The following is a 13,448-nucleotide window of genomic DNA, read 5'->3' on the forward strand; positions in this document are numbered from 1 at the left end:
TTGATACGTTTTATAATTTTTTAGCATAGGTCTATACAATGCCTCTATAGTGAATTATTAATAGAACAACCCCCTCCGAAAAAAAAATCCTGTGTGCGCCACTGACTGAACTTCCTGGAACTGAAAATTTGGCACCATTTGTGATTTTAGGAGACGAGGCATTCCCTTTAAAAACATATCTTATGAGACCCTACCCTGGAAAACAGCTCGACGATAGTTCAAAAAGAGTATATAATTATCGTCATTGCAGAGGAAGGAGAGTTGTTGAAAATACGTTTGGTATTTTGACACAAAATTTAGAATATTCAACCGGAAATCCAAGCAAAACCTGAAAATGCTGACAATATAAATTTAGCAACTTGTGTTTTGCATAATTTCATTAAAATAAATGAAGGAAGGATAACATACAATAGAGAAGAAAATATCAATCCAGTAGTAGATTTGACATTACAAAATATTCCAATACAGGATGGAAATGCAAGTCAACCAGCCTTTCAGGTGAGAGAACTTTTCAAAGAATTTTTTAATTCTACTGCTGGATCAGTTTCATGGCAAGATGATGTCATATATGTTTTACACTTTCACTTAACTATTATGTTAATTTAAAATTAATTTTGTATTTAGTATAATCTATAAGCATTAAGCAAATATATTTTGGGATACCTACAATCTGTCAATAAAAATTATCATTATAATTAAATATTTAAATTTGTTTTTTATTATTTGTTTGAATATATTATTATATTTCTAATTCTATTAAATACTTAATATTTTTAACTACTAAATAGCTTACTTAAAATACCAGAACTAGTTTAGTAAATAATGCTCTACTAGTATACTTCTTAACTCATCAATAGACTACATTATAGTAATTTTTATAGTAGTTATCCATATAATTTTATCACAATCATATACCTAGGTATTTTGTATTTTTATATTATTAAAACATAATTTACAATATTTCGTGTAATATTTAAGGACATTATAGTAAATTATATACACTCAACTTACCAGATTGATTAAGAACACTTGGCCAATCTCTTTCCATCTTAGATCTTTCCAATTTGCATCGCTATATTTCGGATGGCTCAAATCATATAAGCCTTGATGTTCTCTTACCAATTCAATTAATTTTTCAGAATCCATATTATTTTTAAAAAATATACTAACTATTGGTACTATGGTACTGACTACTGATGACTTTTTCAACCGTGGCAAAATATGAATGAATGCCCGGAGACCACACGTCTCCGGCCCATTTCGTCGTTCACACTGGTCCGGACATGTCAGTGCCGGGCTGAACACGTCCGGGAACCCAGAAAGAGAATCGTCTCCAATGTTGTATATGCATGCACGCGTATGTATGTATGCATGTATGTATGTATGTATGCATGTATGTATGTATGTATATATATATGTATGTATGTAATAGTTATATAGGGATAAATGTGTTGACTCGGGGTAAGACGAGTGTGTGACCGATTCGGTTCTCACGATGGTCTACGTGACCGAAAGGGCTGGGTCAGCACATTCTTAGAGGCCTGGACGGACCGTTGCGGCGGCGTTACTGGTCAGAGCATCTTTTAGGCCCTCCGCACACGGTAAAACTGTTTTGCAACGAGAATCTCAAATCAGTTGCGTGAGCGATTGTTGTGCAATTGGTTTGCAATCAATTTATGTATTACTCCGCACACGAGTTCGATCGAATTTCGACCAGTGTATGCAGTTGTATGCAAATTGATGTTGGGAAAGAACGTGCGTTTTTTTAAAGTTTTTCAAAGTTTTTTTATAGTTAAACATTAAACTTTTGCAATATGTCGAGTAGTTCTGATGAAGATGATATAATTGACTACTATCAGTACCGTAGACAACGAAAATTAGTACGAAGGAAATATTGGACCCATCCATATATAGAGAAAAATATGAAATGCAGGCTGTTTATAGCAGCAGAACAACTTAATCAAACTGATACCAAGTTTATAGCGTTCTACAGAATGTCAAAAGATTCATACCGGGAATTGTTAAAGTTGGTTACTCCTAATATACATAAAATGAACACAAATATGAGAGAATGTGTGTCTGCCGAAGAAAGAATATTGATAACTCTGAGGTAAGTGTTATTAGTCTTTATTGAATTATAAGGTTCTGAATTTTTTATATTTTAATCGTAATAATAATATAATATCAACAAATAACTAAATTAAGAAATTAATAATGATTATTAAAATAACTATAATGGTGTGAAACTGGACTCGCACTCCTTATCGTAGTTTTCGACTGTCCCAGAAAAGTTGCTGTAATACTCAAGTGCATTTGATGGTGTACTCCCAGATGTATACGACGTGGTAGATTGCGAAGTGTATGTTGACGGAAATGAAGTAGTAGATGGCGACGAGTATGCTGACGATGATTGGGATGATATTTCATCTATAACGCTGAAAATTTTTCGTTTAAATAATTTAATCTGATCCTTACTAAAATGTTCAACTTCAGGCATCAAACTTAATAAAAACATCTTGAGAGCTTCTTTGTTTTCACTGTTGTAAGAATTAGCAACTAAATTTGCTTCCAATCTCGCCTTTTTAGCTTTAAAGTATTCAGCCACACAATTATCTGCTTCCACTGCCGATTTATTTTTGAACTTCAGGTTTTTCTTATTTCTAGACGAGAACTGTTCTTCAGGATGGTTAATTTGTTGCGATAATACTGGTGATGCTGGTGATGCGGAAGGTGATAGGAATGGTGCTTCTAACGTTGGTGATGTTGGAAGTGGTGGCGGTTGTAGTTCTGAAGACTGATCTGAGTACGATGAGTTTGTCAGACCATCACATATTTCTGTATTTTCTATCGTTTCATCAGTCGTTTCGTCTTGCGGTTTCTCCGGAAGATTACCAGTGGACGGCGGAACCAACATTTTTATAAATGGGATAGAAAACTGCATGGCATCTGCTAAATAGTATGCTTTTTTATTTCTACCAGACCCACTTGCCGGAGTTTTCATTTTCCGTGTAAAAACAGTACGAAGATTACGCCATTTTTCTTTACACTCGGACGCTAAAATCATAGTAATAAAAATAATAAATAATAAATATAAAAAAAGGTGGGCAAGTGGATGTCGCTCTGCTGTACTGTAGGTTACAAGTGGGTCACTGTATAATGGATGGTATTAAATTTGAATTCAATGATATAATATCATTGTATAAGAAAAACGATTCTGAGTGGAGACGGTATGTCAGTCTAGTTATAAGACATAATATATACTTATCTATAGTATTAAAAAAAAAATTGACCTATAATAAATTCCAAATTAATAATATCAAAATATCCATTTTAGGTACTTATAACGCGTTATAGATCAACTACAAACCCTGATACTATCATAGATATATTATAATAGTGTACTTTAGAAGTTTCAAGTACCCACGAATAATATTATACACTCACGACAAAATAACTAAAATACCTAATTATTCTAGGTTTTTTATTATGTAATTTCGTCCAAATTTGAACTTAAAAATACTATAAAAATAAACTGTGCTTCTGTATTTTTTAGATTTTTTGGTAACAGAATCAACTACTTACGTGAAATCTTGTTTTAAATTTTCAGTCCTTAGATATAAAAGTTGAACAGTTTATACATTTTTAACTACAAAATAATTATTCAATTTTAAATTTGATAAAATTTGTCAAAATTCAATCTTTAAATGATAATAAAAAAAAATTGTGCCTATGTATTTTTAATTTTTTTCAACTGATATTGTATTAATATATCAGGAGCCTTGTATTAAATTTTTACACTTTTTGGCCCAACAGATAAAACTTTATTGATATTTATTGAAAAAAAAAACTAAAAAAATTGAAAACTGATAATGTCCCTAAACAGTTCAAAATAAATCAAAATATTTTGAAAATGTTATAGTGTATAGAAAATGCAAATATAAACAACCAGTGAAAATTTCAAGTATCTACGGTCATTTGTTTTAAAGTTACACCAAAAACCAAATTCAATTTTGTGAAAAATCAATTTTGTGTAAAAATTCCCGTTTTTCCTTAATTTTTACTTTGTTTTTCCGGGCGCTTGTGAAAACTATTGGGAAATTTTAACTTTTGACCCCCCAAAGTACCAACTAGATTCACTTTCCTATCAGAAAAGTTACTATTAAAGAAAATCGAAGCATTTTTACTGTCCTAAAAGGTGATGACAGACACAAAAAAAAATAAAAAAAAATTAAAAAATTAAAAAAAAAACACACATCATTGTAAAATCAATACATTCATTGTTTCACTCAGAATCTAAAAAACCAGGAACTCGTTGTGCTGTTTAGTAGCTATCGAGTGAATCTCGTAAATGAGTAGTGCAAGTAGGATTTTTGACCACTGTCGACCACTGGGACTCACTGTCCCTTAGGATTTGGTGTGGTAGGCCGTGGTTACTGGTTAGGTAGTCGCTCCGGTCGCCTAACTAAATTACGAGTATTCACAGTGACTACACAGTTTGCACAGTTTCATATAGGTAATAAATGATGTAATAATATTTACTTATATTTTAACAGATACTTGGCTACAGGATGTACATTTGTGTCTCTTTCATTATACTTTGCAAGAGGGGAAACTACAGTTGGAACTATTGTGCACGAAACAACTAAAATAATCTGGGACACGTTATATGAAATATATATGCCGGTACCAACTAGAGAGCATTGGAAATTGATAGCCGATCGTTTTGAGTCAATTTGGAATCTCCCAAACTGCATTGGAGCTCTGGACGGGAAGCATGTACGAATAGAGAAATTTCCCAACACAGGTTCACAAAATTATAACTATAAATCATACCATTCTGTCGTTTTAATGGCATGCTGCGATGCAGATGGATTATTCACGATGATAGAATCGGGATACGCGGGAAGAAACAGTGATGGAGGCATTTTTAAAGCTAGTGCAATGAAGTATTGGATTACCCACGGAGGTTTCGACATCCCTTCACCTTCTCCGTTAACATATGATGAGACAAATAGTCCATTTCCATACTACTTTGCAGCTGATGAAGCATTCCCGTTATCGCAGTATTTATTGAGGCCTTATTCCAAAAGGACATTAGACAATGTTAAAAGAATATTCAACTATAGGTTAAGCCGTGGACGGAAAACTATTGAATGCGCCTTTGGCATGGCGGCAGAAAAGTTTCAAGTACTAAATGGTCCCATACGATGTCGAAAAGTAGAATCAGTGAATGACATTATTAAAGCGGTTTGCATTCTACACAATTATGTACGTAAACGAGAGGGTATCGTCTATAGGCCCACAGACACGCAAGAAGATCATGAAATAGCCGCAGTAGGTATAGACACAATATTACCAAGACAGGTAACAATAAATGAAAGATCTTCAGCGAATACTATTAGAAATTATATATCTAATTATTTTCTTTCTCCTCGTGCATCTCTACCATGGCAATGGAAATACACTGTACCAGAAATAAGAAATACGATACGATATGATACGACAACATGATTATTATTATATTATTATTATGTAATTATACTTATAATTATAATTTATAAATAAAATCAAAGTACAATGTAGTACAATAGTACATAAACAGCTAGTATATCATGTTATTTTTTTTATGGTATTTTTAGACACTTTATTATTAATATAGCTTGGATAAAGATAAATACAATTCGTATAGGGAAATATTATTTTTAGAACAGCTGAAACGTAATAATTCATATTGAAATATTATTCTAAATACTGCATTCGTTTATTTGGCCCTTCTTTAAAAGACTTGTTTTTAATATAATCCGTGTATATTAAATGTATATAGGTACATAATATATTAATTACACTTTTTACATACCTGTCATGTTTACTTTGGCTGCTATCTCGTGCCATGCTTTTTCTGTCAGGTCTTTTCTTGAGTATCCAGAAAGATTATAATTATATAAAAGTTCGTGTTTTTCTACCTCCTCGACAAATTTAATGTTTGCCAACTGCTCATTCATTGTGAATGAATTATCAATTTATCAAAATATAATATTCAGGTATTATATAATAATTATAATAATAAAATAATAATTTTAATACATTTTAAGTAATAAATTATAATATAATCATTTATTACAATGCAATCACGCAACTGAAACCGAAATTCGACCTGCAAGCACAGTTGCACGCGACCAGTTGGAAACTGATTACAAACCGATTTGGTTTTGGTCGACAAGTGTGCAGTTTCCTATTACGCTAGACAAGCAAAATCGCCAAACGGTTGCTCGCGCAACTGATTTGAGATTCTCGTTGCAAAACAGTTTTACCGTGTGCGGAGGGCCTTATAGTTTATTACAGAGCCTCATATAGTTTTAATCAGAACCTCTCTCAGTGTCAGTATTTATATAGATTCATTACATTAATTATATATACATTAATTCTTTTGTATTCAATTGAAATATTTAGTATTAATATAAACTTATAAAAGCATTATATACATTATTACAACAAGTGTCTAATTTAATAAATTGGTAATCTTAGTATACGTAATCTACGTGTTATTTATTTAACACCAATACCTACGGTTTAACGTCATTCGACGGTGGATCATACTTCACCAACGATAATTTTCGGGCCCGGATCTGGCACGGACGCCCGGCCCGGACCCGTCCCGGATAGTGAGAACGGTCGTATTTAAAACTCAATATGTAATTGTTTTCTTGCACCCGGACGGATTCCGGCACGGGCCCAGCCCGGACACGTCCCGGAGCAGTGGGAATGGACCTTAAAACTACCTACCTACCTATTGAGTTGAAAACTGAAGTCAAATCTATAACTCTTAAACCATGATACGCGAAAAAAATCTAACTCTCCAACGCATATATTCAAGCCTGTATATAGTAGTAGTATATATTTGTATGTTCTGAGCACCTTTTTTACAGGGAGATTTCTTCAGTTGAAGTGGGCATTTCTACATATACCCACCGTGTAACACATAATCTCAAAAACCCTAATGTATGTTCTGAGCACCTTTTTTACAGGGAGATTTCTTCAGTTCAAGCGGGACATTTCTACATACACCCACTGTGTAACACATAATCTCAAAAACCCTAATGTAAAATAATAATAATAATACTGTTTATACCGATTGATGAATCATTTATTTTTTCATTAAATTATTTTGTCAGTTTGTAATGACCATACGCCAATGTATTTATTCCATCATTCATTATATATCTTTTATCGTCATTGGCACTCAGAACAAGCTTGTTCATTGTTTTCGAATGAACAACATGTTTTTTCCCACGGATCTATGGTTAATAAAAGCATTTAATATCTCTATGTCATCAATAAATTTCATATGGTTTTTATTATATATTTTTTTACACCTTTTGCTTTTTTTTCTACAGTATCATCTATGGTTTTAAAAGCATATAATTTCGGTCTCGATGAAACGAATTCTTTAAGAATTATTGATTTAAGTTCGTCCTTGAAGAATCCTGGTTGGCTTTTATTGATTTTATTGATTTTATCACTAAAGCAATAATGGTCTTTAGGATAATTAAATGTGTCAAAATATGGTAATAAATCTAAAAAAAATATTAAATTAGATTTATAACTATTTTATGTTAGCATAACTAATGCTCAGTAATACAATTTATATTTTAATTGAATATTGTATACATATACGTATAAAATAATAATGTGCACATATTCTTTTGAATCGTTCCATATGTAACGTACACCTACCTACCTATATTAATATTTTTACAAAAATAATATCTATACTAATGATATATACTTACATTGTTATTTTGAGAAGTTGAAATATTTGAAAAAAAAAATTGAACTTTTTCCGTTTGTGTTGAGCGTTGTGAGGCGATATGATATATTATAATATAAGTGTGTGAGAATGTTGATCAGTACAATATTTACGATGAAACTGCTGCCTGATAATATGAGTACAGTCATATAGACGTTTCATTGGATTTGTTATTAGTTTTTATAATAATGTAAACATATATATATATATATATAATACACGTTATATAATATCCGCTTCGACAAAACTTTGTTTCAAAAAGCTTTGTTCAGTTAAAAAAGTGTCAAGTCAGTGTTATCACGGTTTTTTTTATTAATCATCAAAGACCGCGACAGCTCTGTCCATTGGCGTAACCAGTGACGAAACGACCGTGGTCTTTGAGAAGCGATTGCTTCTCGATTTTTTCAAGGGTAGGTGGGTGCCGTGGGTCGTGGGTGAAAATATGAAAGTGCATAACCATAACTAATTAATTAATAGTATTATTAAGCCTTAGAAGTATGTTATTAATCAGTACGTTTAAAATCAGTGCATTATAAATGTGTCAAAAAGTGGAAAAGTATTATAATAATATTATACATAAATCAATGATAATAAATTATAATAATGAATATTGTCTTGCTATCATAATTTCTGGGTTTCTTCATAATATTAATTGTGTTTTGTCGTTTTGTGAATTCCCAGTTTAATATAAATTCAGAATAAGATAATAGATTCTAATAAATACGTACATGGCTAATCATACATAATATATATGTGTGCAGGGCCGGCGCAAGCAATTTTTTATATGTAGGCAAAGATCAAAATTGCCGCCTCTTATTTTATTATAACTTAAATAGATAAATGTCATATGTAGGAGCAAAAAATTAAAAAACTTTTTACACTTGTCAATTATTATATAATAAAAAGAAATTACTAAACTAATATTACATAGATTGTCTGTAAAGTATTACAATAGTTATTATAAAATACAATATTTAGTTATAATTTTTAAAAATGTATTTTTCTTGCTTTTGATGACGCAAAATCTTTAACTAAATCGTCAATGTCAAGATCATTCGCAATTTGATTTTAAATTGAAATTGTTGCCAATCCAACTAAACGATCCTGTGAAATTTGTGATCTCAAATAGTTCTTTACAATTTTTAATTTTGAAAAGCTTCTTTCAGCTGAAGCTGCAGTTACTGGTAATGTTAATAAAATTCTTAGAGCTACGTATACATTAGGAAATAATTCTATTAATTTGTTTTCACATATAAATTGTAAAATTGCTTTTGGATCATTTTCATTTTTCAAATGTTTTTGTAATGTATTTATTTCTTCACAAAGTTCAACAGAATTTATATCAGAATTTAAACCGTCATTTGAAGAAAGTGCTAGCTGAAGATCTTTACAGCACTTCATTAAATGTTCAAAATTATTGACATTAGAAATATTATAAAGAAATGAAAATAATTTACTATGGTCTTCAAGTTGAATAAATCGGTCATTTATTGATTGGAGCATATTGTCTAATATTTGATGAACAAAATTTATTTTGAAATTCTGTTTAGGATCTGTTATAGGAGTATCACGAGATTCGTAATCAAAATGAGTTTTTCTACGTCGAGTTCGAAATTGATTCAACGAAAAACTATCTTGTACACCAAGTTCATTTGCTAAGTTACTTGCTTGTGTAAGTATTTTTTCAAAATTTTCATCACTACGATATTTTTGTAAAAATATTTTGGTATTGTTTATCTGATTGATTGATTCGATAATATTTAATGATATAGATTGTAATAATTTACTAGTGACATTAATTTCGCATAGTAAATCATACCAAATTACTAAACTACATAAAAATTTGAAGCTTATTAATTTTTCAGCTATACCTTTAGCTTCAGAACGACTTCAAACGCCAGTTACACTCGTAAGTGAAGTGTCTTCTGATATTTCTTCCAGTGCATCATAAATTTCAGTAGTTTGAAATCGAATTGGTCGAATAGCATCTATTCTACTAGACCATCGAGTTGCACTTAATGGTTTTACAGTAAGATTTTTAACATATTTACGAAAAACATCCCATCTCTGTGTTGATGCTGAAAAAAATGTATACATTTCTTGTATAATATCAAAAAATGAAACTGCATCTAAACAACAATTTTCTGAATCGTTCAAAACCAAATTTAAAGAATGTGCATTGCATGGCACGTAAAAAGCTCTTGAACTTAGATTTCGAATTCTAGCTTGAACACCATTTTTATATCCACGCATATTAGCCCCATTGTCGTATCCTTGGCCTCTCATGTCATCTAATGAAATATCTAATTCTCTCAGTTTTTGAAGAATAACTTCAGTCATATTTAAGCCAGTAGTATTGTGTAATTCTATAAAACCGATAAAGTGTTCATTTATAGAAACGTGTTCTATTTTACTTGTGGTTTCGTTTTCAGTAGTTGAGACGAATCTAACTATGACAGTCATTTGTTCTGTATGATTTATATCTGGTGTACAGTCTAAAATGATTGAATAATATTTTGCATTTTTTAATGCAGTTATGATGCGAGATCTTATTTTATTCGCCAATAATTGAATTATTTCATTTTGGATATCTTTTCCTAAGTAATGACAATGAATTTCTTGAGATGATATTCTTCTTATGTGTTCTTTCATAACTGGATCAAATTTGCTTAAAAATTCAATACATTTTAAGAAGTTTCCATTATTGGAAGTATCAAGTTAATCTGATTTCCCCCGAAAAGCCAAATTTTGACTGCTAAGTGTTTTTATCAATTCTATAATTCGCCTAAGTACATTTTTCCAATGTTCTGTCTCAATTTTTAAATTAGCTTCATTGATATTATCGATAGTTTTTCCACGTTTACACCTTGTTTCTAATTCTTTCCAATTTTGATATGCCTTTTTATGAGAATTTGACGTCTTGAGTGTGTTCAATATATTTTATATATTTTTCCAATCATTACCATTGGTTGTAAGAGATACTACTCCAATATTAAACAATTTGCAGCAAAAACAAAACACAGAATCACTTGATTTAGAATAAATTATCCAGTTCTAATTTATTAAATAAATAAAAATACATTCAATTATGAAGAAGGCTAAGAACGACGCGCGATACGGCAATATTATTTATTGTCGTGAACCCAGTTTCAATAGCGTCTATAATACGCAGCTTATTCTCCCTGGCCCCCTCCGGCCATCCGTCAAACCATAACCTAACCATTTTACATAATATTATGATTGAACTGTCGGGTGGCAGTTTCACTATAACGGCGACCGTATACTATTGAATCATTTACGCGCTATAGGTACCAATAATGATTAACAGTAAATTAAAAATATATTATATTTATATTACTTACCTATTGTGTAATGAAGTCTTGATTTATAAAAAAATTATATTGTTGAGCTCAATAAAGAATGTACCTACACTACACTACAGTGTACAGTGAGAGTGAATGACACACAACAGTCACCAATTGCAAAAACGCTAATAGAATTATTATCGATTAAATTGTAATGGCACAACATGCTTTGAGACGTTATCGCAATTCAGGGAAAAATTATCTATATTATTTTTATTGAATATTGTTTTGGAGTTAATATATGTAGATATATATAGATATGTAGATATATATATATACAATATGTTTGTATATTGTACTTTGAAATTTGTTAAAATCTATAATAAACGTGAAAAATAAGTTATTTAATTTTTTCTTATATGCCGCCTCCTTATAGTTATAAATTTTGCCGCCGTAGGCTCCCAGATAGCAATTAGAAAATATTTATATTGTATACATATGTTTTCCTTATGTTCTTGGAAATATTTTGTTTAAACGCCTTTTGACAACATGTTTTTAATATATGGATAAAAATATATTTAAAAATAATATTTGAAACATATTATAATAATATGTTTTTCACATACTGAAGAAAATATTGCAGGAAACATCAATAAAATATACGTTGTCAACATTTATCTAAAATTATTGATAACATATGTTCTTGTAAATAATGTAACAATGTGTCTATTTAATGGATAATAAAATATTTTAAGGAACACTAAGTAAAAATATTGAGACAACATATTTTTATATATTACTAGCTGACCCGGTAATACTTCGCTATTGCAAGATTTCTCAGATGTATGTAAATTGTGTATGTACATTTTGTAGGTATAACTATGGATGGAACAAAAGATGAATTATGCCAGTATTTTGATAATTATTCAAAGACTTAAAAAATTTCTTTATAAACAACGTTATCAACTTTTTCTGGATCAGGGGCAAAAATATACAAATTAAATTTGGATGTCACACGTGACAGGGCGACGTATAGTTGACCGTGAGAAAAACATTGAACGCTTAGGTCAATTCCAGCAACGTTAAGTGTTTGTCCCTGTGCTTTATTTATAGTCATTGAAAATGCTAATTTAACGGGAAATTGAATACGTTTAAACTTAAAAGGTAAATCTGAGGGTATAGGTAATTGGTATTCTTGGTATTAAAACAGTTTTTCCATTACCACAGCCTGTTAATAGTATGTACTCGAGTAATGAACTTCTCAATTTTTTGATTTGTAGTCTTGTACCGTTGCAAAATGTGGGTGGGCTCAAATTTCTCATTAAAATAATAGGTGCCCCTATTTTTAAAATTAGTTTATGTGGTGGGACTCCAGGAGGTGTTAAAGAGTTAAGAAATTCAGTTGGGAAATGGACTGCATCCTCTTTTTCTAAAACTGCATCAACTGAATAGTACATTTGTGATTGAGCGTCAAACCTAGATAGAATCAAATCATTTATTTTGTCGACTTGCTCATTTGTTGGTGACAAAATAGCCCTTTCTTGAAACCATTTCAATGATTTAGAAGATATATTTTGAATGTTCGGGTACACGTTTTGAACCAATTTTGTTATAGTGGGTACTGAATTACAGAAACTTTTAATATTTATTTTATCATTCGTTGCTTGAAATTCTCCTTTGCCTATTAAAAGTAAATCTTTGACAAAATTTATATTATCTTGATCTGTACATAGCACTCTCATATTAGTTTTAAGTTCTAATATTTTTATATAAGGCCATAAGTAGGATCTTTTCAAAGACGCGTTGACTTCATCAGCTCTTGTCCCTCTTGTAACCACAGGCAAGATCTGACGGAAGTCTCCAGAGAACAACACTGTGCAGCCACCGATAGGACTATTATTATGACGCAAGTCTCGCATCGTTCTATCTAAAGCTTCAACTGAAGTTTTTTGGGACATTGACGTTTCGTCCCAAATAATTAGACAACAGTCCTGCATCAATTTACCAGTACCACTTTGCTTTGAAACGTTACAGACACTCGTAATATCGTCACTATCATATTTCAAAGGAAGTTTAAATGTAGAATGAGCTGTTCGGCCCCCTACTAATAGCGTAGCTGCAATGCCAGATGACGCTACCGCAAGAGCAATTTTTCCACCATATCTTACTTTTGCAAGAAGTAAATTTATCAAAAAAGTTTTACCCGTGCCCCCAGGAGCATCTAAAAATAATATTTTGCCTTCATTATTGTTAACAGACGACATTACTGAATCATATACAATTCTTTGTTCACGGTTTAATTGATTTTCATTTTGAACGGACAGTAATAGTTGCTG

The 13,448-nt window shown here is 31.0% G+C and overlaps 1 protein-coding gene across 1 annotated transcript; it reads right to left on the reverse strand.

Moving 5' to 3' along the window:
• Window positions 1–12,269: 12,269 nt before the first annotated feature.
• LOC132953220 (ATP-dependent DNA helicase pif1-like) lies at window positions 12,270–13,376 on the reverse strand. Its single transcript, XM_061025743.1, has one exon. It carries the CDS (start codon window positions 13,374–13,376, stop codon window positions 12,270–12,272), a length of 1,107 nt encoding a protein of 368 aa, XP_060881726.1.
• Window positions 13,377–13,448: the final 72 nt, after the last annotated feature.

This window comes from Metopolophium dirhodum, unplaced genomic scaffold (assembly GCF_019925205.1).
Source record: "Metopolophium dirhodum isolate CAU unplaced genomic scaffold, ASM1992520v1 scaffold1, whole genome shotgun sequence".
NCBI classification, from domain to species: domain Eukaryota; kingdom Metazoa; phylum Arthropoda; class Insecta; order Hemiptera; family Aphididae; genus Metopolophium; species Metopolophium dirhodum.

Bases quoted from the DNA above. Each gene is read 5' to 3' on its own strand.
- LOC132953220 (XM_061025743.1), bottom strand. From the start codon at position 13,376: ATGTCGTCTGTTAACAATAATGAAGGCAAAATATTATTTTTAGATGCT.